The sequence below is a fragment of the Erpetoichthys calabaricus genome, chromosome 4 (genome assembly GCF_900747795.2).
Source record: "Erpetoichthys calabaricus chromosome 4, fErpCal1.3, whole genome shotgun sequence".
Taxonomy (NCBI): Eukaryota; Metazoa; Chordata; class Cladistia; order Polypteriformes; family Polypteridae; genus Erpetoichthys; species Erpetoichthys calabaricus.
The window spans coordinates 33,575,727-33,603,058 of NC_041397.2; the positions used below are offsets into that span (position 1 = coordinate 33,575,727).

Consider the following 27,332-nt stretch of genomic DNA (forward strand, 5'->3'; position numbering starts at 1 on the left):
AGGCTGGTCATTGAGTGCGATCATTTCCATTATTTTAGTAGTTATGCCTTTAGCTCTGGCGCTGTCTTGATGAAACGTCTTTACACTTTAAAGGGTTTGCTGTATGAGGCTACCGCTAGTAAGCCCAGTAGCATCCGATTTAACTTTCGTTTTGGTAGCATTAGCTGCTAGAAATTCCGCATTATCTCATTTTTGCAGGTAGAGCAGATAGCAACTCTGTTACCTTCCTTATTGACAGAAAAATATAACCACACGGCTGACATACTGCTTTACTAACGATATCTACCCAATGAATAAACAATGCGCCAAATGTTCCTGTCTGCAAAACTATGAAACCCTGTGGCGTTTTTTTTTTTTTTTTTTGTGTGAGCACGAGGGGCTGTGTTTGCACATATGTTTTTCTGCAGCTTAATGTCTGCCTCGCTGAACAATGAAAACAACATTTAATTATTTAGTGAACTGACAGTGTTGACACAGGCAACCGATATAATTCAGGCTTATCAGTTAAAATGTACACATCTGACCGATTTCGATGTCGTCATTTTTAATGAACATTGGCCGATAACAATACAGTTCCCGATATATCGTGCATCTCTATAAGCACATTAACCACATGTTAAAAAACTTAACGAAGTTACATATTAAGCTCATTTACCTCTAAATTAATATTTTTTATAAAATTCAACAGAATGATGTTATACTGTGCAAAATACAGGAAAACTTCAACCACAAAAGACAGGATAAATTAAGCAAAAGAGAAAACATCCATAAAAATTAAATGAAATGATAAAACAAAAATTTTCTCTTTTCTGTTGAAATTGAATATTTGCAAATCTGCATGTGCTTGCAATTCATCTTGTGATTAAATAATTATACATTAAAAAGCTGAGAACAAACATTTTGTAGGTTTATTTCTAGGTTTACTCCTTGACTGGAAAGAGTTATGGTAATGGATTGCTTCAGTATAATTCTCCAAGTATATATTTTTCCTTTTCTGTATACCATTATTGTACAGCTAATAATTATTAAATACATCAGAACACCATAGTGTACAATAATCAATTAATTGTTTTACTCACCTATATTTAGATGTGTAGCACTCACTTGATATTTATTACTTATATCAGTACTTTCAAGACATCTGCTTTTTTCCATTTGTGCAGATTCTTCCACATTGTCATCTTTACAAGGAGTTTCTTTTACTTTGTCCACAGAGGTAAAAGTCTCAGGCACTGCACTACTACTCTGAACTTTGTTATTTTTGTATGAATCATAACGAGATGGTTTACACAAAGGTAGTATATACCCTGAAGATTCATTATTTGTTGAATTTGTTTTTTCAGTTGATAATTTCTGCTGCGAGGCATCTGAAACAGTTCCACTGTAAGGTTTTTTACATCTGCATATAAAATTAATGTTTGTGTTAATTTCAAAACAAAACACCAAGTACATTAACTGTAATTACAAAAAACTTGATCCAATATACACATTCAAAAGGATTCATATATCTACTTTTAGAATAAGCTTATCTAGTAGATGAAGACAGGTAGCCACAACCTCTCCTGGCAGTTTTGGGTACCATTGTGAGATTTACCTTGTATATGTTGCCAGTCAATCCGTTGAAACACACAACCAATTTAGACTCAAAAATGAAGATTTTTTTTAAAAACATCATCAGGTTCTGTACTATACTTTTGAAACTACTCTATTTTGAGATAAATGCTTTTTATTTAAGAAGAATGTAAACTAGTTTCACAAACGTAATTCTAAATGACTGTTAATGCACTGAGAAACTAACAAACTTTAAACATTATTAGTGTAACAAAGCTATTGTCTTTTTAGAGCCAATACTGCATGTAAGATAACATAGTAATCTTACTACCAAAAAAAATAACTTTCTAAATATAGACAAATGTCAGTTATTATAAAAATTTAACATTTTACTTCAAATGACAAATATTTTATTTAAAAAATAAATGTTACCTGAACAAAGGTATGAAAACACCATCATGTATAGATTTGCTTCCCTCATCTATTAGAAATAAAAAATAAAGTTTTAACAATGAACAGAGGCAAAATAAATTTTATATATATATATATATATATATATATATATATATATATATATATATATATATATATATATATATATATATATACACACACACACACACACACCTTAATAAAGGGACAAGTGTCTGTGTGTCTGATAGTCCAATTGATGGCTCAACACAAACATTTTTAGTAACAAAATGTGTTGAATTTGTTATTCCAGTACATGATGCATCACAATCATTAACACTACTTTTATGAATCCCATGGCACTTTTATGAATCCCACGCCAAATGGCAAATAGCAGAGACATATGCAAGGCATGGTGCACTGCAAACATTAACACTGAGGTCTACAATGTTGATTACTTAGATTTCAACTTGTGTTAGATGGGTACCATTTCTAGTATATGAATGACGTTATGTATCTGCTTCATGTGATTACTTACTTGGGGGGGGGGGGGGCGGGGGCTTAGTTAAATCATATGGAGAAAAAAAATACATATACATATATATGATTATATATACATATATATGATTTTATATATATATATATATATATATATATATATATATATATATATATATATAATCATGATAAACTAATTTATATTCTGTTATTCATGATTTGAGGATTGTTTCTAATGCTGGGTCAAATTTGTTTAAAAATGTTAGATTTAACATTAAATACAGAAGAAATATATTCTAAGTAGAGAGAACACAGTTTATTATACTAAAAACATGCTAAATTAATTTCATTTTAAAAGGCTCACTCAGATGTCTTACCTTTTATGCCACATTCTCTGTCACTATTTTCATTTCTGTACCTCATTCTGCCTGTGCAGAAACTTTCTTTCCTATTTTCAGGTGGATTCCGGTTTTGATTCAAAAGACTTTCCACATTTTCATCATTTATTAATGCTTTAGTGCACTCTAAAGCTTCCTGCTCTATAAAACGCTGCTGTGTTTCTGTGCATTCACCAAAAGAGTCCACATGCAAATTTAGCGTCTTATCATTAGTCATACTAGGCTGTGAGGGTACACTTTTCAGTTCATGTTCAAAATGTGTCCCAGTCATTGTCATATCTGTAGAATTGTTTTTTTCATTATTTGCTCGTCCCTGTAATGCTGGTGTGCAGAAACGACTATAAGATTCATTGCAGTCAAAGCTGTCAGCTTTAATTTCTTGGTTAATACCAACAATATTATTCATTTGTTCTGGATGCAGAGATCGAGTTCTAGCTTTAAGTAAGGCAGGTACATAATCACTTGCTTCCCTAAGTATTTCCTTAGCTTCCTCATATGCTTTCTCGGAAAATAAAACAGTTTTTCCGCTAGCTGTACTGAATCCAAGAAGAGGTGGACCAAAATCTTTCATTTGTTCATCATTAATTGTAGCATTTTTTTCATATGTTTCCTTTCCACAGTTATTATCGAATGAAGTCTTAGCATCACAAAATGCTTTTTTGGAAGAGAAAACGTTATTTTCCCTAGCTATGCTGAATTCAGTGACATTTTTGTTGCTGTAGTCCAAAATAGAAAGGTCAGGTACTTTCATATTTTTAGCATCAGTACTGATAATTGTATTGATGTCATTTTCACAACTGCTTAATAAAACTTTAGCATCACACAATGCTTTCTCAGAAAACAGAACATTTTTCCCACTAGCTGTTCTGAATCCGGAGTTTACATGAGAAAAGCCAGGTACTTTAGAAAATTCAGCACCAGAACCAATCATTTTTTCGTTTCTTTCACTGTCACAGTCTTTAAAAAACACCTCAGCATCATGTAATGCCTTTTCAGTAATCAAAACTTTCTTTCCACTTTCTGTAATGCAGTTTACATGAGGCAGGATAGGTGCTTGCTGATGAACCATATCAGAATTTGTATGTTCTTCTGTTACTTCATTTACATATTCATTTAACAAAGCTTTAGAATCATGAAGTGCACTTTCAGAAATTACAAACTTATTTCCACTAACTGTAGGGAATCCAGTGTTATTTTTAGTACAGTCTGCAAAAAGCAATTTAGATTTTATAAGACCATTACCACTTTTTGAAATATTCTTTTTTCTTTCATCTTCACCATCTTTTAATGACTTCTTGGAATGATGTAATGCTTTTTCAGAAAATAAAGTCCTTTTATTTGTAGACGGACCAACTCGGGCAAAATTTCTAGAATTACAGCTTGGAGGATACAGGTCTGGCACTTTGGTATTTTCAAAATCAGAAATAGATTTTTTTTCATTTGTTTCATCTTTAGAATAATTTAATAAAGTCTTAGTATCATCAGATGCTTTTTCAGAAAGCATCTTTCCTCTAGCTACATTAAGTCGTTGGATATTTTTAGTATAATGGTTTACAAGATGATGTAAGCTTTCAGAATCAGAACTGGCACTTTTTTCACTTGTTGTATCAACACAATCCTTTAATAAAGCTGTAGCTTCTGAAAATGCCTTTTCAGAAAACTGAACTCTTTTCCCACTAGCTGTTGTGAATCCAGACGCACTGCTAGGTACACAGTTTTTAAAGAGCAAACCAGGTGATTCTGTACTTTCAGAACCAGAACTTATCATTCTGTCATTTGTTTCTTCATCACAATTATTAAATAAAGCCTTAGTGTCTTCAAGTGCTTTTTCAGTAATTGTAATTCTCTTTCCACTAGCTGTATTGAATCCAGCTGCACTTTCAGGTTTGTAGTTTACAACAGGTGGGCAAGGCACTTTCATTTTCACCATATCAAAACTTTTACTTTCTTCCAGTTTTTTATTTTCACAGTTTTTTAGTAAAGTTTTAGCATCACTAAATGATTTTTCAGAAATGAAAATATTCTTTCTGCTAGTTGTACTGAATCCAACAACATTTTTAGCACAGTTTTCAAGAGGCAGGTGAGGTGCTTTCATAACTTCAGTTGCACATATTTGACTATTTCTATCTTCACAATCATTTAGTAAAGCTTTAGCCTTACAAAATGCTTCTTCAGAAAAGAAAATTGTTTTCCCATTAGCTGTACTGAATCCAGCAACATTTCTGGCACACTTGGAATGAGGCATGCCTGACTGTTTCATATTCTCAGCATCACATCTAATATCTTTTTTGATTCTGTTAGCTTCATCAGGACCTCTTAATAAAGCCTCTTCTTCACAAAATACTGTTTTGGAAAAACACACTTTCTTCTCACTGTCAGAATCCAGCAGAAATCTAGAAGTTGTGCTGACTGCAGAAACAGAAGGGGCCAATGTTTTGTCGATATTAGAAAATGTACCTTTCTTTTTCAGGACTTGTTCACTAGTTAGATTCTGGTTTCCATTTTTGCAAAACGCTGTTGTTTGAAAGTTTTCGCAATGTGCTGTTGTATCAGTTACAATGTTATTAGCTCTTTTAGTGGAGTCTTCGTAAGTGTAATTTTCATCTAACATATAAGGTTTCTGATAACTAACATTGTGCTCTGTTCCAAGCCCCACACAAGACACACCAACTTTATTTCCATCAGAATCTGAATTATCACTAACAAAGCTATCATGCTGCATAGGTAAGTCATCCTGTATTAATGATTTATTACATAATAAACCGCATGACAAAGTCATATCACAGGTACCATATTTTGAATTCATATGCTGAAGTGATTTCCTGTTTTCTGATGAAAATATGACCATGTCAATTGGTAAGGAAACATTTGGACCATCCCTTCCATTGTTAGAAGTATTTAATAAATTCACCTGTGTAATATCAAAATTTCGTTTAGATACTGGACATTGGACATTGCCCAATTCACCTACTTCGGAGCTCAGGGAATCGTTTAACCTTGGTTTAGTGCAGTGGTGTTTTACTCCATCAGCCACAATTAAACAGACATCTGTAAGAAGTTCATCATTTAGATTTCCACTATCCTTAAACATTTCTTTAGCCCTTTTTGAAGCATCATCATTTAATTTGGGCAAATTTGAATCAGTTTTTCTCTTGTGACAATGGCTTACTAAACAAGAAGATGAAACATCCATTAGATTGCCGAAATCACCTTTGCTAACATGTATTCCTGTGTCAGCACTATTGTGTTCATTCTCAAACTGAAAATCACATTTATCAGAACATTTTTTATCATCATATGGGCTGAAATCATCCTCTTCAGAAAACAGCGTCAGACCTTTCGCCAATGATTCCTGACCATAAGTAATCACATTTCCACTTGCAGTCTGGAAACTCTCAAGGCCACATAAACCTTGAACTGACATGAATTTATTGTTGCTATTCTTAAAAGACTTATTGGCAGACATAAAGCCAACTGAGGAACTTTGGTCCTTGTTTTCAGAATGATCTTTATTACTACTAAAAGCCAAATTAGGATTCAACTGTGTTTCATTTTGAATGCAAACAGTTACTCCAGGAAAATATGATGGCTTACATTCATTTTTATTTGTCTGGCTCACTTCTTTGAAAGACTTATTGACCACTTTCCTGGGCACTGAAAAATGCTTAGCAGGCTGAGACTCAGATGTATCAGAAGTATTCAGACTTTTACTTAAATAGCTACAAGTCCAGTTCTTTTCAGGACACAAGTCTTCAAAAATGGAAGTAGCAGATTCCATGGCATTTTTAGAAATGTTTAATTTCTTACCACTTGCAGTATAAAACCCCTTAATTACATTGTTTTCTTTCATTTCCCTGCTTTCAGTGTAGTTAGAAGACTCACGCACCATTGTATAAGAAGCAATATCTCCATTTTCTGCAGGAGAAGGACACATGAGCTGTTGTTTTATTATGTGTCTTTCATTTTCAGTTTCTGTATTCATTTCACCCTCTTTTAATAGCCTTTTGTGAAAATCAATGCCTTCAAGATGTGTAACAGCACCTACACTATCCTGGGTAGAAGTATTTACTCCTTTCTCAACATCAGAGCCACCATTAGGCTCTTTTCCTTGAGCAGAAAAAGAAAGATCATTTCCTTTTTTCCCCAAATATAAGCTGTTAACAGTTTTGGCTGATTGGATACTGGTACAGACTTTTTCACAAGATTCCTCATGAGAGTCAATTGTCATCATTAAGTCCATAGCTGGTTTTGCATTTAAACTGGTATTATTCTCTGCATTGAAGCTATCATCAAAGTTAATACCATTTAAAATATCAGAAACATTAGGAGTAGAAGGTATAGTTTCTTGGTCTCCAGTTGAATGTAGACTATTACAATTATTGCTTTTACTTTTAGTTTTTTCAGTCTGTGTTAGTTCAAATTGAGTACCAGCTTCTTCCAAAAAGGAACACAGTTCATATACTTCAGCCTTCTGGCTTGGGGTTAAAAATACATTGTTAGATGATGGCAGTTTAGAAGAGCACCACATTTTATCAGCTTCAGAAAAGCTTTTTGAAAATTCCTTTTCACTGCATCTCTTCAAACACAAACTACTTTTCTGTAAATGTTGATCTTTAAGGTACAGATCCTCTGTTTCTTCAAACATGGATTGGGCTTTATCAAAGCTAGCTGAATAAACTTTAATTGTGTTGTTTGAAGCTGTTTTAAATCCTGTGTCATGCAGACTGTCAGTAAATGACGGGATCTTACTAGGAGCTGTAGCCAAGCATTCAGAGGACTCTTTGTATGTATGATTTGATAATTTATCATCAGGGATTACTTTTTTCAAGTAAGATTCTTCACTTGATGAACAATACCCCTCTTCACTATTCTTTCTTTTCTTTTTACTTTTATGATCAGAATCAGAGCTCAATCTTCCTTCCAAATATTCTTCAGATTCACTTCTTGAAAGTTTGGCCTTGCAAAACTGTGCAGTTCTAGACATTGTTTTTTTGTGAGGTAGAACACAGACATCTATAGAAGGGACAATATCTGTGGTGTGATTTGTAGCAGACTGTTCACTGGCATAAGGGGGTAACTCTTTGCTGTCTTTAAGCTTGTCTGTCATGACAGGATATTTTTCCATAAAGTCAGAAGAAACAGTTATGTTCTGGCAAGATGTATCCGGAGCAAGAAAACTGTCATTCTGCTTTTGGTTGTTATGTACTATCACTGGGTTTGTACCACAGCAGTCAACACGGCATTCTATAAAAAAAAAAATGATAAGATGCAAATTTAAATACTCTATCACAATGTTGTATCTAGAAGAACCAAAAACTATATTTGCTAATAAAACACATTGGCCAGTAACAGTTGTAGAAGATCATAATATTATGATACAGAAATAACAGATGAATTCATTTTGTTAAAAAAGAATCGATAGCTCATTTTTTTAGCCAGACAACAGTAACAAAAATGATGTGGGAAAATGACAAATACCTTATGCGTTTAAAAAAAAAAAAAAAAAAAAAGATGACTTCCATTATGCTTTACCTTGTAAAAAAGATAATAATACATAAGAACAAAATTACAACAGGATGTGAAAATGAAATAATTTTCTTTTTTTTTTTTTTTTTAAACAAATTATCACACACATACATAGTACTAGAACTACTGAAGCCCACCAAACTTTGTGCAGCCTCTCACACATTTAATTTTTTGGTATATACTGTAGTTATGGAGTCTCTGACATTTGACATTTCCCTCTTACCCACACACATTTACCAACCTTCGACCTCTTCCATCACGAGGAATTAGGATTCCACAATGCTGGAAATTCAGCATTCATTTTTGGACCCTCATCTCTGCATCCAGAGGTCTTGACTGAAGAAGTCAACAATCATCCTTCTTTTGTTATTTTTCTTTTGGCCTGGCTGACACATTATTAAATGGGGTTTGATGCAAGGCGCCTCAAACCTTCACAATGTTTTTGTTTCATCTTTTGTAATGTCAAAGTGAAAACAGTGATCTAACGTAATTACAAATACCAAATTTAAATCAGAAATTAAATCCACTGTGATCCAATGGTGTTGAACAATAAAATGTAAAAGCTTCAAAGGGAATGAATACTTTAAACAGGCTCTGTAAACTCAAACCACATGAACCACCTTCTACAAAAGAAATTGCTGAGGCCATTAAACTTATGCAGACTGGTAATTCTCCATGTCCTGATGGAATCCTGCTGGAATTTTATACTGTATATCCTTCTTGTGCCAACCTTTATCACTTTTGGTATTTTCACTCTTAATAGTTTTGCATCTCTATTCCTCCTGGTCCCTCTCTGTGCCTAAAAAAGGTGGTTCACACCATCCAGTATCATTCCTAAATGTAGATGTTAATAGCTTCATGAGACTAGACTATCTTTATGAAAAAACAGGTACTCCTTTTTTTAAGATTTATTCTTTTTTTAAAACTAGTCAAAGTACCCGGCATTGCCCAGGTATAAATTATAAGGAAGAACTGTCTTTTGGAAATTCAACATGGCTAAACACAAATCCACAATGAGTCAAAAAGATGTACTCTTGGACAAAAAAACTGTAATCCAGCGAGACACTGAAATTGTTACTTAATACACTTGGGAAGAAAATGCTGTACCTATTGTTTCCAATGAGATCCTGCTTTGGCCAGTAGAAAATTTCGTCCTCCTATCAGCCCTAGAGCACTGCAGTTGCCTTACGGGAATTGTAGGCCCCATATTGGCTCTGGTTTTTGCTCCAGTCAAATTACAATCTATCTTCGTGTAAAGCCACATAGCCTGTATTTTAATTTGGACCAACGGCAACACACATGCAACATTTTGTGACAATCGGTTTAGCTATTTTTGTGTGACTGGCAAACAAACAAAAAGACAAACAGCTTGGTATTTTTATTTATATAGATTATTTGCCTCCCTCCTGTGATTTCAAATCCAGAAATTCTACCGTCAATTGACAAAAAAAAGGCATTTGATAGGATTGAGTGAGATTATCTATTTCACTCTCTTCAAAGATTTGGTTTTTGAAGAGACCAGTATCTGGGTCAGGTCACTTTACCGCTCATCCACAGGTTTCTAGTCTAGTCATATCAGTGGTGTCTTTTCTCCAAATTTCCCCCTGCACAGAGGCACAAATGTCCACTCGTTCCTTTTTTTTTTGGCTATAGCTAGTACTATGGATATATATGGAGATGCCAAAACTGAGCAAGAACTGAAGATTTCCCTTCACGCTGATGACATTTTTGTTTCTCTCTAATTCTATAGTCTCAGTGCCACAAATCCTTTCAACTTTAAAGCAGTTTAGATATTCTTCTGGATACATTTTGAATTTTAACTACAATTAATTATTTCCAAGTACTAATTACACTGCTTCTGCCAGATTATTACATTTAAGTGTGATAGTGATATGGTCATATAATGACCTTTTTAGAAGTGTGCCTCACTAATTGCATGAACTAAGCAGAATCTTACATAATAGTTGACCCTTTAATTCTCCCTTCATGGCCAGATTGATTCTGTAATATTAGTTTGACATACTGGCCAAACTCATGGTCAGACTGCTGCTGCTCCTACGATGGCATTGCTCATCGGGAAATAAAGTAAATTAGCTTGTCTGTTAACTAGCCAGTAAGCTATAGAACTTCACCTCCTCTATGCTATTTACAAAATACTGTATTAGCCTTGTTAGTGAGCTCCACTGTAGTACAAAGTAAAACTGACAGGAAATTCTGACAATCAATTCTGTCTGTGAGCATTTGTGATCTGAAGTAAAAACCTACATCCCCAGTGAACCCAATTTGCAAACACAGAAATAAATGTGCAACTAAAACAATGAGTTTTTATAAAAGGGGTCTACTTTATCAGTTGCTGCATATAACGGAGTCATAATTTTTAAACATACAACATACTATGAGTGCCAATACAGAAGTCAGTGGGGCCGCAGACATTGCCCTGTCATGTCAGAAGCTATACTTAGATAAGTAAGAAGCTCTGTGTTATCAGAGGCAGCTAAAAAAAATTGCTTGCTATTATCCAGTGTTGGTTTCCATAGGCACCAAATCTATCAGAAAGTTTATCTCAAATCTTTATGCAAATATGAGATTAAACATTTGTCTCTGCCATCACTACAAACTACAAAGGGTAACATACAAAAATATATATAATAGCTGATGCCGTGTAAGAATAGGAATGGAAAACGGTGAGAAAGGACTTCAGAAATCAAGAAAAAATAAATACTTCTTGAAAGACGCAGTATGCATATAGAATTTCCGGCCAAGCAGGATTACATGTGAAAGTGATAAATAAATCAGGCTTTCCGAATTTACGTACTATCGCCATGGCATCCTGATAGTTTTGTTGCATGTATCTTGGACTTCCTGGAAATGTGTACAGTAATATGATCATTTTGCCAACACGAACGTTGTTATTTTCAGTGTTTGTTTGCAGTGCGTCTGATAGTCCTTTGTATTGTTTCACACGCAGATCTTGTTGATGTAATCTGAGATAGTTGAGACGCGCGCTCTCTGTTTTAACATACGCATCTATGATGTACTGTTGGAATAGTTTGCCACTGGAGTGCAAAATACTAAATGTATTCCTCATTGCTAATCTGTACGTGTAAAATTGGCATTGAGCAAGCCTTATTCGCTTGGCGGTTCTTTTATCGGGAACATGTTGTAAATCTTTGTGCCGGCCAATGTTTCCGTAAGGGAATAAAAGTGGGTAATCCATAGGATCGCAATTCATATTGAGCGTGGAAATCTGTTTACAGGAGTTGCCTATGGGATAGATGCAAATGTCCATTTCGGCAGGCGGTTCTCCATCTTCTCCGGCGAAAATCGCTGCAACATCGGTGTGACATGTCGGGGCATTGTATCGTCGTAAATCCTGCCTTGGGGTTTCCTTGAAAACCATTCGTACAGATGCTGTTGGATTGGACTGAGCGATTTCATGCATGTGTTTGTATGATTTAGCGAACGGGTTGATGGTTCTGAGCATGGAATCTAGGTGGAGAAGTACATTTTCGCTGCAAGCAGAATTTGCTTTATTTTGTAAACGTACTTTAGTAGCTTGCGCTGTGTCAAAAACATACAACTGTCCATATCCTGGAGAGGTAGAAGTGTTAGCGTATAGTGGAGAGATTTGGTGATAAATTTGCCCGTGTATTTTAAAACAGTATGGTCCGTGGCCAAGAGGTTGAGTTATCTGTGCACCCATGGAAGCAAATGCTAAAGAAGAGTTGTATTCTCGAATGTGTTTACGATAATTTTTAGCTTCTGATATTTGCTGTGTAAGAAGCTGTTGTAAAGACACAGGTGGTTCCCGCAAGGGTGGTAAAGCTACTTTACCGTTGTGGCAGCACCTCGAGTACTTGTTGGATGTATTACATTCAGCAGGCCAGTATAGTGCATGACATGGAAGACGACGAATAGGAATCGAGAAATGCCGTGTCGGCTGCGTGTGGGCGAGACCAATTTTGAAGTGGAAGCAGGACGAACCAGAATAGAAATATATATGAGATATTTTGGTTGAGTATTGGTTTAACAGAGTTAACTAAATTGACACAGAAAATGTAGCCTCAGCAATAATTCCTTCAGCAGCAGTAACAATTGGTTATGAATTAGGAAATTGGTTTGAAGAAAAACTTACAACCACTGCAGCCTACCCGGACTGCATTTGAGGACCATGTTGTATATGTATATTGTGCAACATGCACAAATACTATCAATAACATAACAGTGTATAGCTTATTAAAAGAATTACAGTTATGCAGAAAGGTGCTGAAAGTAAGCATAGGCACTTGTGTATAAAAAGCAGTCAATGAAGCATGCATATGATTTTCCTTTTGCTCAGTAATAAATTTACCTCTTGTTTTTATTCATTAATTCTGTTGGCTCTGTGTTCTTCATTTCCAACTACCCACACATAGCAAAGTTAATGAAGCAATAACATTATCGTTATGTAGAAAACCAGATAATGTACTCAATGCTGGAAGTTTTGACCCATTCCTCATGGACCCAAGTTCACGGAGTGGTGTGGATATCATTTAGCAGCCTAGCTGTAAAAATAAATACCTATATGACTTGATGTACAGTTAGGTCCATAAATATTTGGACAGAAACAACTTTTTTCTAATTTTGGTTCTGTACATTACCACAATGAATTTTAAATGAAACAACTCAGATGCAGTTGAAGTGCAGACTTTCAGCTTTAATTCAGTGGGGTCAACAAAACGATTGCATAAAAATGTGAGGCAACTAAAGCATTTTTTTTAACACAATCCCTTCATTTCAGGGGCTCAAAAGCCTTTGAGTCAATTGTCCAATTACTATTTCATGGGCAGGTGTGGGCAAGTCCGTCATTATGAATTAAGCAGATAAAAGGCCTGGAGTTGATTTGAGGTGTGGTGCTTGCATGTGGAAGATTTTGCTGTGAACAGACAACATGCGGTCAAAGGAGCTCTCCATGCAGGTGAAAGAAGCCATCCTTAAGCTGCGAAAACAGAAAAAACCCATCCGAGAAATTGCTACAATATTACGAGTGGCAAAATCTACAGTTTGGTACATCCTGAGAAAGAAAGCAAGCATTGGTGAACTCAGCAACGCAAAAAGACCTGGACGTCTACAGAAGACAACAGTGGTGGATGATCGCAGAATCATTTCCATGGTGAAGAGAAACCCCTTCACAACAGCCAACCAAGTGAACAACACTCTCCAGGGGGTAGGTGTATCGATATCCAAGTCTACCATAAAGAGAAGACTGCATGAAAGTAAATACAGAGGGTACACTGCAAGGTGCAAGCCACTCATAAGCCTCAAAAATAGAAAGGCTAGATTGGACTTTGCTAAAGAACATCTAAAAAAGCCAGCACAGTTCTAGAAAAACATTCTTTGTACAGATGAAACCAAGAACAACCTCTACCAGAATTATGGCAAGAAAAAAGTATGGCGAAGGCATGGAACAGCTCATTATCCAAAGCATAGCACATCATCTGTAAAACACGGTGGAGGCAGTGTGATGGCTTAGGAGTGCATAGCTGCCAGTGGCACTGGGACACTAGTGTTTATTGATGATGTGATAAAGGACAGAAGCAGCTGAATGAATTCTGAGGTGTTCAGAGACATACTGTCTGCTCAAATCCAGATAAATGCAGTCAAATTGATTGGGCGGCGTTTCATGATACAGATGGACAATGACCCAAAACAGACAGCCAAAGCAACCCAGGAGTTTATTAAAGCAAAGAAGTGGAAAATTCTTGAATGGCCAAGTCAGTCACCTGATCTTAACCCAACTGAGCATGCATTTCACTTGTTGAAGACTAAACTTCAGACAGAAAGGCCCACAAACAAACAGCAACTGAAGGCCGCAGCAGTAAAGGCCTGGCAGAGCATTAAAAAGGAGGAAACCAGCATCTGGTGATGTCCATGAGTTCAAGACTTCAGGCTGGCATTGGCAGCAAAGGGTTTTCAACCAAGTATTAGAAATGAACATTTTATTTCCAGTTATTTAATTTGTCCACTTACTTATGAGTCCCTGAAATGAAGGGATTGTGTCAAAAAATGCTTCAGTTGCCTCACATTTTTATGCAATCGTTTTGTTCACCCCACTGAATTAAAGCTGAAAGTCTGCACTTCAACTGCATCTGAGTTGTTTCATTTAAAATTCATTGTGGTAATGTACAGAACCAAAATTAGAAAAAAGTTGTCTCTGTCCAAATATTTATGGACCTAACTGTATATATGCAAGGACAGTCAACTTGTGGACCGGTTGACTTGTTGATTACAGTGGTGTGTAGAACAAACTTTGATAATCACTTATAAAATTTTTTAATATGGCTTGATAATGTAAATTGATCCGTCTATAAACTATCATCAGACAGATGAACTATCAGTCACTGTATGCAACTGGAGTAAGAAAGCTTTGCAAGTTTTTTTTGTTTTTCCTGCCCTTCATGAAATCACCAGCAGCACTGGTGCTACTGTAAGGGAAAAATCAACAAACCTTGCAATAAAGTCAAGACATTTTATCAGCATGCATTTCTACTTTCAGTAAAAGTAGCTTTCATGTTTCTATGGTTGGTAGAGTGTCCCATTGTATAGCTAAGAATGGTATGTTGCTGGTAGAATTGTTGTTTGTGTTTATGGTGTCAAAATTGTGTTTTGACAAAATAATTACATTCATGTTAAATTATTACTAGTTTTATGCATGATTCTGAGGGGAACTTTTGTCCCTGACATTCAACAATTTTACTCCTTAAAACACAATTTGAGTGTATTTTCCCTTCCCAATTAATTGTGATGCTGCACCCTATGAACAACCTGACACTTTAGGATTTTCTCTTTTTTAAAATGTATCCTTTAGCACACTGTTTCTCAAACCTTAAAGTGTTCCTTTTTCCTCTATTCCATTATTCACCACTCACTTCCAAGGGCATTAAACCCACTGGAAAAATGATCAAGAATGTCAGAGTGGTTCCCCTTGGTGAAATGAGAGTGCATTTAGGAGTTATTGGTGGTTCACAATTGTGAAATGATCATAGATAAATATGGGAATAAATATTGTGTGGTGCTGTGAATCACTTACGCAACACACCATGACCCACTACCAAACCCTGACTCAGTGTTTGAGAAACACTGTGAAACTACAGTAATGGTTATAGGCTACTTTAAGATTCACCTTTCATTACTTTTGGAAATGCTACATTTTAAAAAAAGGTAAGTTAACTATGGAGTGCATGCAACATTTCTACAAACTAAATACATAATTAAACACTATGCATTAACGGGAAATAACTTGATATTTACCATGATCCTCATGAAGAAGTGGTTTCAGAAAATGAGATGGCATAACTTAATATTTTTATACCAATTTAAATATAAAGCTTTGGTAGCCTACCTTGTGGAGTAAAAGAAGACGACCTAAGCCAAAGTTCATCTTGCCTTGGATTCAAATCAGTCAGATGTACAGGTTCAAAACATTCCTTAGTCTCATTTCTCATTGTGGATCTTTTTTCTTTTGGTGACGGAGAATATCTTGGTTCTTTGGAAAGTGCAACATGCTTTTCTATTTTTTTGAGAGAAATAGAAGTTGACTCATTACCTATTTCTGGAGTGCAAGTCAAGTCAGGCATATGAATATTTAATAGGAGAAGATCTGTTGGTGAGTATCCAAGATGTTCTACTGTCAATGTGTCAGATTTATATCTGGACAGTCCCTCTTCATTTTGGTCAATTTCTTTTTCTTTAGAATTTGCTAAACAATTAGAATGACCTGTACCATTTTTTACCAAGTCAGTTTTAGGTGAATTTTTCCATTTTGCTTCTTCTCCAGGTTGATTTAAAAATTCATTGTACAAACTGGAGTCCACATTGCCAACACCTGAAAAGTTGGTATCTTTATGAGGGATCTTAAAATTTTCAGATACTTTCGCTGAAAGAATTTTATGTGAAGTGTTCTGTTCAACTCCTCTCCTTGAAGATGTACTGCTAAAAAAAAATGATAAAAACATCTTCGGCACCTTCCAGTACTTTTGCCACTGTATTGAGGGCTTCATTATCAACAGAACTTGGCAATGTCTGCTTCCAGGCTGAGCATGCATGGTTATTTTCTTCACTTTCAGCTTTGGCACCACAGTCTTCAGTTTCTGTATAATCAAACTGTAAGTTACTGAAAGTTTATGCTAAGAAACAAATTATGTACAGTTATGTAAAAGCTTTGCTGTTGAGTTACTGTATATTGTTTACTTATCATGATACAGTATAATTACCTATCATCTAGTGTAAATTGAATCCTAAAATTAAATGAATCTAACCTCAGGATTCAATAAGATAACAGATATTTTTGTATTTTTTTATTCTACAAAAATAAATTGGTATACATAAATCATATATGCAAAATAAAACATCTTCTTCTTGCCACCATCTCAATAAAGAAGTTAATTATAGACAAATCATCTCAGACAAGGAGTTGCAATTTACTCATCAGTCTGAAAAGGGTAACAAGGCCATTACCAAATAATGTGAAGTCTACCATTCTGCAGTGCTTCTAAAGTAAAATCTAGACCTCATTCCCTTAAGACATTGAGGAGGAAACTTGAGAACCACACATAAATAAATTACCCCAAACATCAGTGAACTGAACCGTGTTGTAAGTAAGGAAGACATGTCAAATTTCCTCCAGATCAATATGAGAGACTAATCAACTCAACCCAAAAACAATGTACTTCAAAAGATTTTGCAGCCAATGGTGGTCATGTATGGAATATACTTACATTGTCAAACATGGCTTATGAATGTTGAGTTATTATTGATGATTAAACAATGTAAATTATATATATATAAATATACTGTATGTGTGCACACATACACTGCACAAGCAAATAATACTATGATAAGTGTACACTTTGTATTTTTCAAGTTAAAGCTATTTTTTTTTTTTATATTTCACATACATTAATTTGCCTCAGGAAATTGTGCTTTAAGGTGAAAAATGTTTTCTAAATTAAAGAAAAAGATACAATTTCTGTTTCTGCTATTTAAAATGGAGGTGTATACAGGGCACTGGTCCAAATATGACAACAAAAGCTTTAAAGGTTTCTTCCACTTCTACTATTTTGTTGTTTGTTTTTCTTGTGGCCATTTCTATTTTGTGCTAGTTTTGCAAGGCAGCAGTCGTGTAATTTATGCTGATGATTTCCATTGCTATTCTTGGGATAAGATATTCAGGTTACACATGACTTCATCATGCAATGTAACATAATGTATATATTTAAAATGGACATTACTTTAGCTTCAAAACCCCAATGAATTACACATTGTTAGCTCTTGCTTGTTTTTAGCAATAAAGTATGTTTTAATAGTCCCTCTAATTGTGGGATTTTGTGATTATGATCTTCTGCTAATGCATTTGACAGAGATTTGATTTATGCTTTAAAGCAATGTGAACTAGGTCACATGAATGTCTAAAAAATAGTAAAGTTTTGAAACACCAACTAAATATATTTTATTTTTCAAACAATATATAGAGCACCTTGTTCGTTCAACTTTATAGGCTAGCTACAGGTACAGATAAGCCTATCAAAAAATTGACTGGATGGATGGACAAACAACTGCAGCCATGGCCAATATTTTTAGAGGATAAATGCCAGGCCTTCACTCTTTTATCTAGACTATTTATGGTGATGTATTAAAAAAACAAAACAAAGATAATTAACATCACTATTATCTCTAACCCGTCTCATTCAAATTCATGACACTATAAGTTAAAACAATTGCAACTCACAGCTTATTACATCATTGTGTTCTCTAATCAAGCATCGAATATGCAATCTTTCTGAACCAAGACAAGACCAAGACTGAAGATGAGAGAAAAAATGAGAGAAACACAATTGGAGAGACAAAAAGAGGAAGATATATAGCCTGAATGTATGTCGAGTTTGGACAGCTGGCAAGGTGACTTCAAGGTACAGCAATTACTGTAAAGGAGCTGATGTTAGAACTTTATTTTAATTAAAGACTTCACTTTATTTTTACATCCTGGATAAGCACATTTTCAAATCATTTAAGAGAAAGACAATGTTGTGCTAAACATCTTCAGGCAAGTGCATGCTTTTGTGCTGCTGTACTTCCTTATTTAGTTAAAACAGCACCCATCTTGGTCACTGTGAAACCAAACAATATTAGCATATCCTTACCTCAAGAAAAACAGTAGCAAGAATATGTAATAAAATGTTAATACTTTTAACTCCTTTTGTTGTCATGAACATACCTCAGAAACTGAGAAGAGATATTGTATTAAATCAAAAGCTTTTGCGATTCAAAGTGGACATATTTGGTAAATGTTAAAGCTTTTGATTTCAAGTTCAACCTAGTGCATCATAGTCCTCATTTTAAATTACATATTTTTTAAACATGTATAAAAAAATGCTTCCCTTACAAAAATAGCTTACCTTTGCAAATGAATGCATGCCATGAATGACCACAATATAAAAAAATGCCAAACTGAACTTAGAACAAATCTGAACAACAATTCTAATAAAAAAGGAATGGCATGATATTTACATAATTTAACTTTATGAAAATGATCACCAAGAAAACTCACCCAGGGTTTGTACTTTGTGGTGTTTAGGTGATACGTGAGTTGCAAGCTCTCCATTAACATTTTTAGACTGCTTGTTAGAAAAAAGTCGCCTCACCAACTGCAACATTATTAGAAAATAAATAATGAATACAGTAACTATACAGTATTAGCAATACTATTCAGTTTAATTCTGAACTGGCAAAACAGGTACAACATGACATATCACTATTTTAACCTTCTTTTTAAATCGCACAAACTTTACAGGCTTTCTATACAGTGATCCCTCCTCCATCACGGGGGTAGCATTAAAGAACCCCCCATGAAAGCTGAAAATCCACGAAGTAAAAACCATATGTTTATATGGTTATTTTTATATTGTCACAATTGGGTCACAGATTTGCACAGAAACACAGGAGGTTGTAGAGAGACAGGAATTTTATTCAAACACTGCAAACAAACATTTGTTGCTTTTTCAAAGGTTTAAACTGTGCTCCATGACAAGACAGAGATGACAGTTCCGTCTCACAATTAAAAGGATGCAAACATATCTTCCTCTTCAAAGGAGTGCGGGTCAGGAGCAGAGAATATCAGAGAGAGAGAGAAAGCAAACAATCAAAAATCAATAGGCACTGTTTGGGCTTTTAAGTATGAATTTCAGAGAGAGAGAGAGAGAGAGAGAGAGAGAGCCAACAATCAAAAAACGATTGGTGCTGTTCGAGCTTTTAAGTACGCAAAGCACCTTGCGGGAAGCATATCGCTTGACAACGCAGCCGCAAGTAAGCCCAGCAAGGAAGGGAGCAATGTAAAGGTAGTCGTTCAGCGTTTTTTGAGGAGCGTCTGTATCCTCTACGGGTGCGAACAGCCCCCCTGCGCACAATATATTTGAGGAGTTTTATTTAATACGTAATACATGCTCTGATTGGAGTAGCTTCTCAGCCATCTGCCAGCGAGGGATTACTGTATATTAAAAATCTACAGTCTTTACAATAACCTAAAATCAGGCAGCAGTGCAAATCATCATCTAAAGATTGTGGGGGGAGTCAATATAACAGAGCATTCCAACTTTTGGTGGTAACAAAGACAAGTTTGTTTGTGTGTGTGTGCTTTTTTTGCATCACAGAAGTATCTTTGCCGACATTTGTTCTGTAGTCTTCTGATATGTAAAAGCCATTAATTTTATTGGTACTTGTGTAATAAATGTTTCTGTATTCCAAAAGAGACACTTCTATTATTGCTGTCCATTTAAATATAACATTTTGGACCATTATGGTTTTAACAGTGCTAAAGTGGAGAAATAGCTTAATATAGAAAAACGTTTTTTTTAACTTTGTGATATTACAATAAAGTATTCTGGCACACAGTGCAAATGTGGACAGTGCAAATGTCTCTGACAGAAACATCTTAAGACCCATTTATCTAATTTTCAATTCTCCATACACATACCTGAACATATTTAAGCAAAGAATGGCAGAGAAGCATGAAACCTCAGCTGAAATTGTTTCTCCTATTTGGCTGCAACACAAAGTTGTTGCCAAAAAACTGAACATTAATGTTCTTAAAATAAAAAGTTAGGGGATCTCAAACATCACAAGTTGCTCTGCAAGCATAAAGGCTCATCTCACAAAGACTGCTCAGCCACGTGTAAAAAATATTTAAGTGGGATGAACCAAGTCAAGGGTTGTTCTATTAGATTTAATGTTTTGACTCGTTTTTACCAATAGTGATGAGATGATATAATTTCAATTTTAAATTCATTTAAATTAAATGGTAATAATTGAATTAAATATTAATTGATTCTCAATGCAGAACTGAACTGCAGTCCTTAAGGCTAAAAATATAATGATTTTATCAAATCATGACCCAAGTATGGGTTACTTTGTATTGCCCTTAGTAAGTTACATTTCTACTGTCAACTGTAACACAATCAACCTTTGATATTGGAATCTAGGCAGATTTATTTCATTAACTCTGTGGTTTCATTGAAGAATAAAGTTATACTGGTTATCATCCTAACAGGATAGCATTCAGTTCCTGGAGAAATAGTAACAGGCAATACCATCCAGTTCCAGTGCTATACCTTAATTACTTATACAGTGGTGCCTTGGTTTGTGAGCATAATTCGTTCCAGAAACGTGCTTGTAATCCAAAGCACTCGTATATCAAAGCGAATTTCCCCATAAGAAATAATAGAAACTCAGATTATCCGTTCCACAACACAAAAATATTCATATAAAAATGATTAATACAAAATATAAAGTAAAAATACATAAAACAAATTAACGGGCACTTTACCTTTGAAAAGAATTGTGGCTGGTGAGAGGGAGACGAGAGAGAGGAGAGAGGGAGAAGAGGAGGAAGAGGGTTATTGTATAGGACGACTTTCACTATAACTAACGGAGTCACTGCAGTCTGTTAGCTCACTGGGATCTTTTTCTTTTTTGGCGACTTTTACCAAGGAACGTATCCAATGACAGTTGCTTTTGCCTCCTTTTGAGGATTTTGCGGAAATGTGACATTGCATTGTCATTAAACAGATTCATCGCTCACACACAAAATAAAAAAATGCTTTAAGCACATACACGTGGTCACAGTGCTATATAGTAAAAAGTATCCGCTTGTACGGGTGTTGACTGTATGAGTAAGGCACACCAACTGAGACCGAGCATGGGAGACGATTACCCACAATCCCACAGAGAGAGAAGAACCGTCAGCTCAACTGTGATCACGTGACACTTGGCAGGCAAAGCGTATATGTACTACTCGTATTGCAAGACCTCGCGCGTTTATCAAGTTAAAATTTATTAAAAATTTTTGCTCATCTTGCTAAACACTCGCAGACCAAGTTACTCACAATCCAAGGTTTTACTGTATATTCAACTTTACAAAAACTCTGAATGCTCATCAGTCCAGTACAGACCTGCAGCATTTATAGTGCTTTTTACTGTTATGCAACTATTCCAAGGCTATACTGTATGTCTTTGGCACTTTCAGCTCTTTGTGTCACCTTAGTGTTAACTCCAAAGCAATGGTTAAGCGCATACTTTCACCACAGTCTTTATCGATGGAAACACATACTAAGACTACTTCTGCAGTTCCCTTGCAGCCTAAAACCAACACAGGTCCGCTGGTAGAAACACACACAAAGCCCTGCGAAAAGAAACCTATGCAGATCTTCTTCTAAAGAACTAACTAGCATCTGTTGGAAGCTCTCATCACTTCCCCATTGCTTCTGACTTTTGTCACAAAGCATGTACAGATTGCTGCTCTACTTGCAAAAATGACCCGTGAAACACCACAGCATACTTTCAATGTGATTCCCCCTCAAATGATTGTTGGATTTGCAGATACTGGAAATTAAAAATTACAGAAATCAATGAGACCTCTTTAAATACAACCATCAAGATCAATTGATTGGTTTGGTAAACTAAATAAAATGTAAAAATGCTATAGCTTAAATTGAAAGCATATATTTAATGTAACCAAATATTAAATAATCCGCATGACTATAGTGTGCTTCAAACTGATTCCAGACACATTAAACTCTAAATTAAGTAAACATCTGTACTCGGTTCAATCCATGGGAAGGGATCAGAACATGTCCACATTTGCTGCCACTTCCTGTTTCTCCTAGTATAGTGCTTGCTCCATCCACAGCTTCCACTTACCCACTCAGTCTATACTGACAATTATTGCCCCAAAGTTACAAACTATAAATATCACTTTCCTGCAGTGATCCAACAGGCCAAAGGCTGTTCAACTCAAAGAACTGCATTGGATGTGAGCAAGCCATAAGGGTAAATTTAGGCCAAGAATGTAATAATGGAACGTGTGGAACAATGACAAATTTTGCAATCTCATAATGTTTTAAGGCATTAAAAGGGCTTAAACTAGACAATATGTTAAACATGTTAAATACATTTCAAAGGACAGATCTTTGTGATGAACTCTCTTTTCACTGCTGAGACAAAAGAAGATTATTACCTTTGTATTTAGTTAACAAAACAAATCACCTGAATATAGGAAATATCAATAGGATCATGCACCCTCACTGATGACACCATCTTCCAATTTCAGCCAGACAAGCGACTGACTTTAACCATTGGTGGAAACTCAGAAATTTAAAATTTCCATTTTCCTTTTAAATCTCAGCAGGACTAGCCGTAAACTGGGTATGAGTTAATATCAAAATATGTGGGTGAGGCATTCTGCTACTGTAATTTCTGAATAATTTTTGGTACAGTACATAACCTTTTATAAATGGGTACTTGTTTATCCTGTCATATCTATCACATATTTAAATTATCTAACTTTCAGTCATTTGGTTAGTTTCTACCCCCATATAAATGAAACCTAACAACAAATTATGCTCATCCTGTATAAAACATTATATTAAATATTAAAATTATAAAATAATAATTACCATGCTAGGCTTCTCCTCAGGATGACATTGTTGATCAAAGTCACTGTGCCATTTAGCTACAAAAAAGTGCATTATTAGATTTGGAACTTAAATAATAACTTGTCATTAAAACACATTAATAAATTTCTTACTTACAGACAAGTACAGTAGGTGTCACAGTTCTTGGTGTGTTCAAAGAACTACTCCAAGACATATCAGGGTCTATTACAGCTCCAAGGGATTCAGATATATGATTTGTAGAACCAATCTGTTTAAAAAAAAAAAACAAACAAAAACAAAAAAAAAAAAAAAACAAACTTGTAACTTAAAATGGTCTATTAATGGAAATTATTCTAAATACATTATAATCATGTGAAAATAATGAAAATCAAATAAAAATTTACTTTAGAAAGGTTTGGAGTTTGAAGAAGATCTTCAAATGTTCCTAAAATAACGGAGAAAAATCAACACATTAGTGCACATTGTAAAATTTATTCACATTTGCACTAGCAGACAAAAACATTCTGGTACATTTATGATAACATCCACACAGAGTTCTCATTGCTTAAACAACATAACTACCCAGGGCACACAGGGCCATGAATGACGTATAAACCAACACCATCAAATACACAGCCTTTGTTAACACCTTTACTATTTCTGGATATATAGTACCAATAGAATTTTTATTTTCATATTTTTCTAAGCAAGTATTAAAACCACTGTGTAACAAACATGCACATTAAGTGAGATTAGAACAGAAATGTCTCAATTATTATAAAATTTGTTTCATTGTTGCAATTTATTGTTTCATTTCATTTTTTGTAAAACTTCATGTAATGATTCTAATTATTAAAGAAACCACTAAGAAACCATTGACTTTATTAATAAAGTAACTGAAATTTTTAATTGTTTAAGAGATAAGGGATATATCAAAAATATGATGTTTAAACTATTAACTATAATTGTAATTTTATACTGTTCAACTCTCCTATATGTCAGCTTGAGAAATGAATAATGTAATTACTTTCACACACTAATAAAGATTTTCTCTAGAGTAAGACCATATTAAGCACTTTCGGTGACACCAAGAGACACCTTGTCAACAAGAAATATAAGCTGCTGCAGCAACAAGAAGAAGTACTCAAACAGTTTTCAGTTGTTTCATCCCTCCCTTCACTTGCAAAGTCAAGAAAACTCCCCTGGAAGATACAAGTCCTCTGAGTAGTACTGTTGCATTTGGATGCTATGAGAGTTTATGGAGTTCTCAAATGTGATATCTCACCTTCTCACTTCATTACTTTCACATGAATTTCCAGTCCAAGTTTTAGGAGAAACTGAAAGCTACTTCTAATTTGCTACTTGATCTGCACAAAAAGCATTGAATATAAAGACCATAATAAAATCTTTCATGAACTGTGCAACTTCCACTGCAACTTGACCACAAAAATGTTGATCACGTTATTTTTTATATTATTGACTAGTCAAGAGGTTAGTTTTCAGTAAAAACTCAGGTAGGATTTTTTCTCCAAATTGTCCGATTTTGAGATCTTACTTCAAAGAGTGTACATGTAAAATTTCAGACTGGGAAACTTTTCCATCTGACCAATAGCATGTGAACCCAACATCAGAATCTATTAATTTTCTGTACCTGCCTTGTACAGTTCAAGGAGATGGAGCCCAGGATTTATCCAAGCACCATCAGATACAATGCAGGAATCTATCTTGGACATAGTAAACTTACACACATATAGCCATACTAGTGTCATCAATTAAATTACTATGCATGTCTTTGGAATACAGGAGTAAACCTGGAACACTTCGTGAAAAACTCATGCAAACACAAGTAGAATATCAAAATTCCACACAGGCAATGACTGAGCCTAAGACTCAAATCTAGTCTACTGTAGCTCTGAGACAGCAGCAATGCTAACCATTACACCACTGTCATATTTTCCTTTATCAGCCACCACATATTTCAGTGCTACATTATAATTTATTTATACTGGTATTCAATTATTAGAATAAAACTACAGTTACAGAATCTACTTATCTACATCAAAATATTTTATCAACATCTGTATATATTAAAAATAAAGAGTACAAAGGTTTATTGCTAAAATATCTCAGACTTAAGTAGCAAAGGACACAATCTTTTTTTTTTCACTTAACTTTATACAACTTACCAAGATTATTAACATGATGAGTTTTTTTATTGACATTCTGGAAAACCACTGGGCTGTAAAGAAAGTGTAACATACCTCAGTCTAGACAATAATCAAAGAAATTTACAGCATTCTTTCAAATAAATTCTGAACATTTTAGGCATTTCTTTGAGGGCTTTAACATAAGGCACATTTATGTGTATGAGCTCAGTATCTTAAAAAATTGCAAATTTCTGCATAACTATGAACAAAGATATAACTTAATAATTTTTGGAAATGTCCAGGGATATGTTTTAAATATGGACTGCCCCAAGTCCCTATAATTGTCTATAATGCTAATTTTTTCTAACTTTCTATCAAAGAATTAATTAATATTTTACAGGTTTATAGGGTGACTAATTTTTTAACATTATAATACACACTATATATTTGTATCACTTGATAAACCATCCATCGAACAATTCATCACAAATACAATTAACATATTTAGATTAGGTGATAAAAAATGTAAACCTGCTCTCCATGAATGCGGTCCTTGCATTTTGCTTTGACCCTAATGAGAAAACACATGAAAAATGTAAACCAGTCACTAGAGCAACTCAGAAAATTATTCTACATATTGACTTTGAATTAGAATTACCATGCTTATTTTTTCAGGTATTACTTGTAAAGCTATATTTTAGAAAACGACAAAAAATACTGATTAAACCCTTGTATATATTTAAAGGTATTCTTATACCTACTATGGTTAAGTTACGAAACAATATTAAATTAACTGAAAAAATACCACGTTGTACTAAACTATTACCTGTCTCAAAATGAGTATTTGTAAGGTCGGGAGTTGATATTTTTGGTGATAAGCCCTCCTGCCCTTTGAAAATATTAGGTGTTGACAGAAATTGGCTTTCCAAGAATTGCTGCTGTTTCCATGCTGTTCTGGGATATTCTGCATGATTACTGTGGTCTCTGGAGTTAGTATCATAATGATCATTGTTGTTTTCACTAGAAGCTTTTGCTGTGAGTTCTTCAAACCAATTCAGATTGAGTTCTTCTAGATCTTTGAATTTGGATAAAAATATAAAATAGTCAATAACTGATAATATAAATGTAATTTTAAAAAGTAATGTTAGCTTTATTTTACCTGGAGCACAGCGGGTTTTGAAAATTTCAAATGTATTTCTCAACCTTAAAATTTCACATCCATCTGAACATTTGAAGAAGCTTTCTCTTTGCATCCTCTGGGACTGCGCCTAAAAATAATTACAAAAACACTTTATTCTATAAAGCCTGGGCACAATTACTTAATATCAGACCAATATGGAGTGAAATCCTAACTTAATAAGTCTGTTTACCACGGGAGGAAATGGACTGGTGTAACCACAAGGGGGCACCACTGGGCAATAATTCACAGACACAATGTCACCCAACACAACTCTGGGTTCAAATAAAGGATTTTTATTTGTTGCCAAGCGCTTTCAACAATGAACACAGCCAATGAGACACAATCATAAGACTGTTTTCTCCCCTTGTGCCCTCCTGGTGAGTGTCACCCACTGCCTCCTGATTTAGACTCCCCAAAGTGTGGTTGCGGCTTCTTTTAAACAGGATCCGGGACTGCTTCTAGTGTCACAGCACTGGTTGTCTGAAGCATTTCCGGGTCGTATGGAAACATGGGCGGTGAATTTCCCCTTGGGATTAATAAAGTATCTATCTATCTACTCCCCCAGCAACGCCCTCAAGGACCATGACAGCGCTGCGCTTCCGGACACTAATTCCCATGCCACTTTGCATGTGTCCTAACTGGGTTCAGCCCAGAGGAA

General features: G+C 34.8%; 1 protein-coding gene across 1 annotated transcript in view; it reads right to left on the reverse strand.

The window, feature by feature from the left end:
- The window catches only part of brca2 (BRCA2 DNA repair associated), a 74,123-nt gene extending 47,365 nt beyond the window's left edge, over positions 1-26,758 (reverse strand). The window contains 13 exon segments of the mRNA XM_028800759.2: positions 1,080-1,399; positions 1,984-2,032; positions 2,838-8,102; positions 15,766-16,372; positions 16,374-16,513; positions 18,970-19,066; positions 23,369-23,424; positions 23,504-23,615; positions 23,752-23,792; positions 25,534-25,586; positions 26,026-26,065; positions 26,321-26,569; positions 26,654-26,758. Of these exon segments, the coding sequence (XP_028656592.2) occupies positions 1,080-1,399; positions 1,984-2,032; positions 2,838-8,102; positions 15,766-16,372; positions 16,374-16,513; positions 18,970-19,066; positions 23,369-23,424; positions 23,504-23,615; positions 23,752-23,792; positions 25,534-25,586; positions 26,026-26,065; positions 26,321-26,569; positions 26,654-26,747 (7,123 nt within the window). The 5' untranslated portion in view covers positions 26,748-26,758.
- Positions 26,759-27,332: the final 574 nt, after the last annotated feature.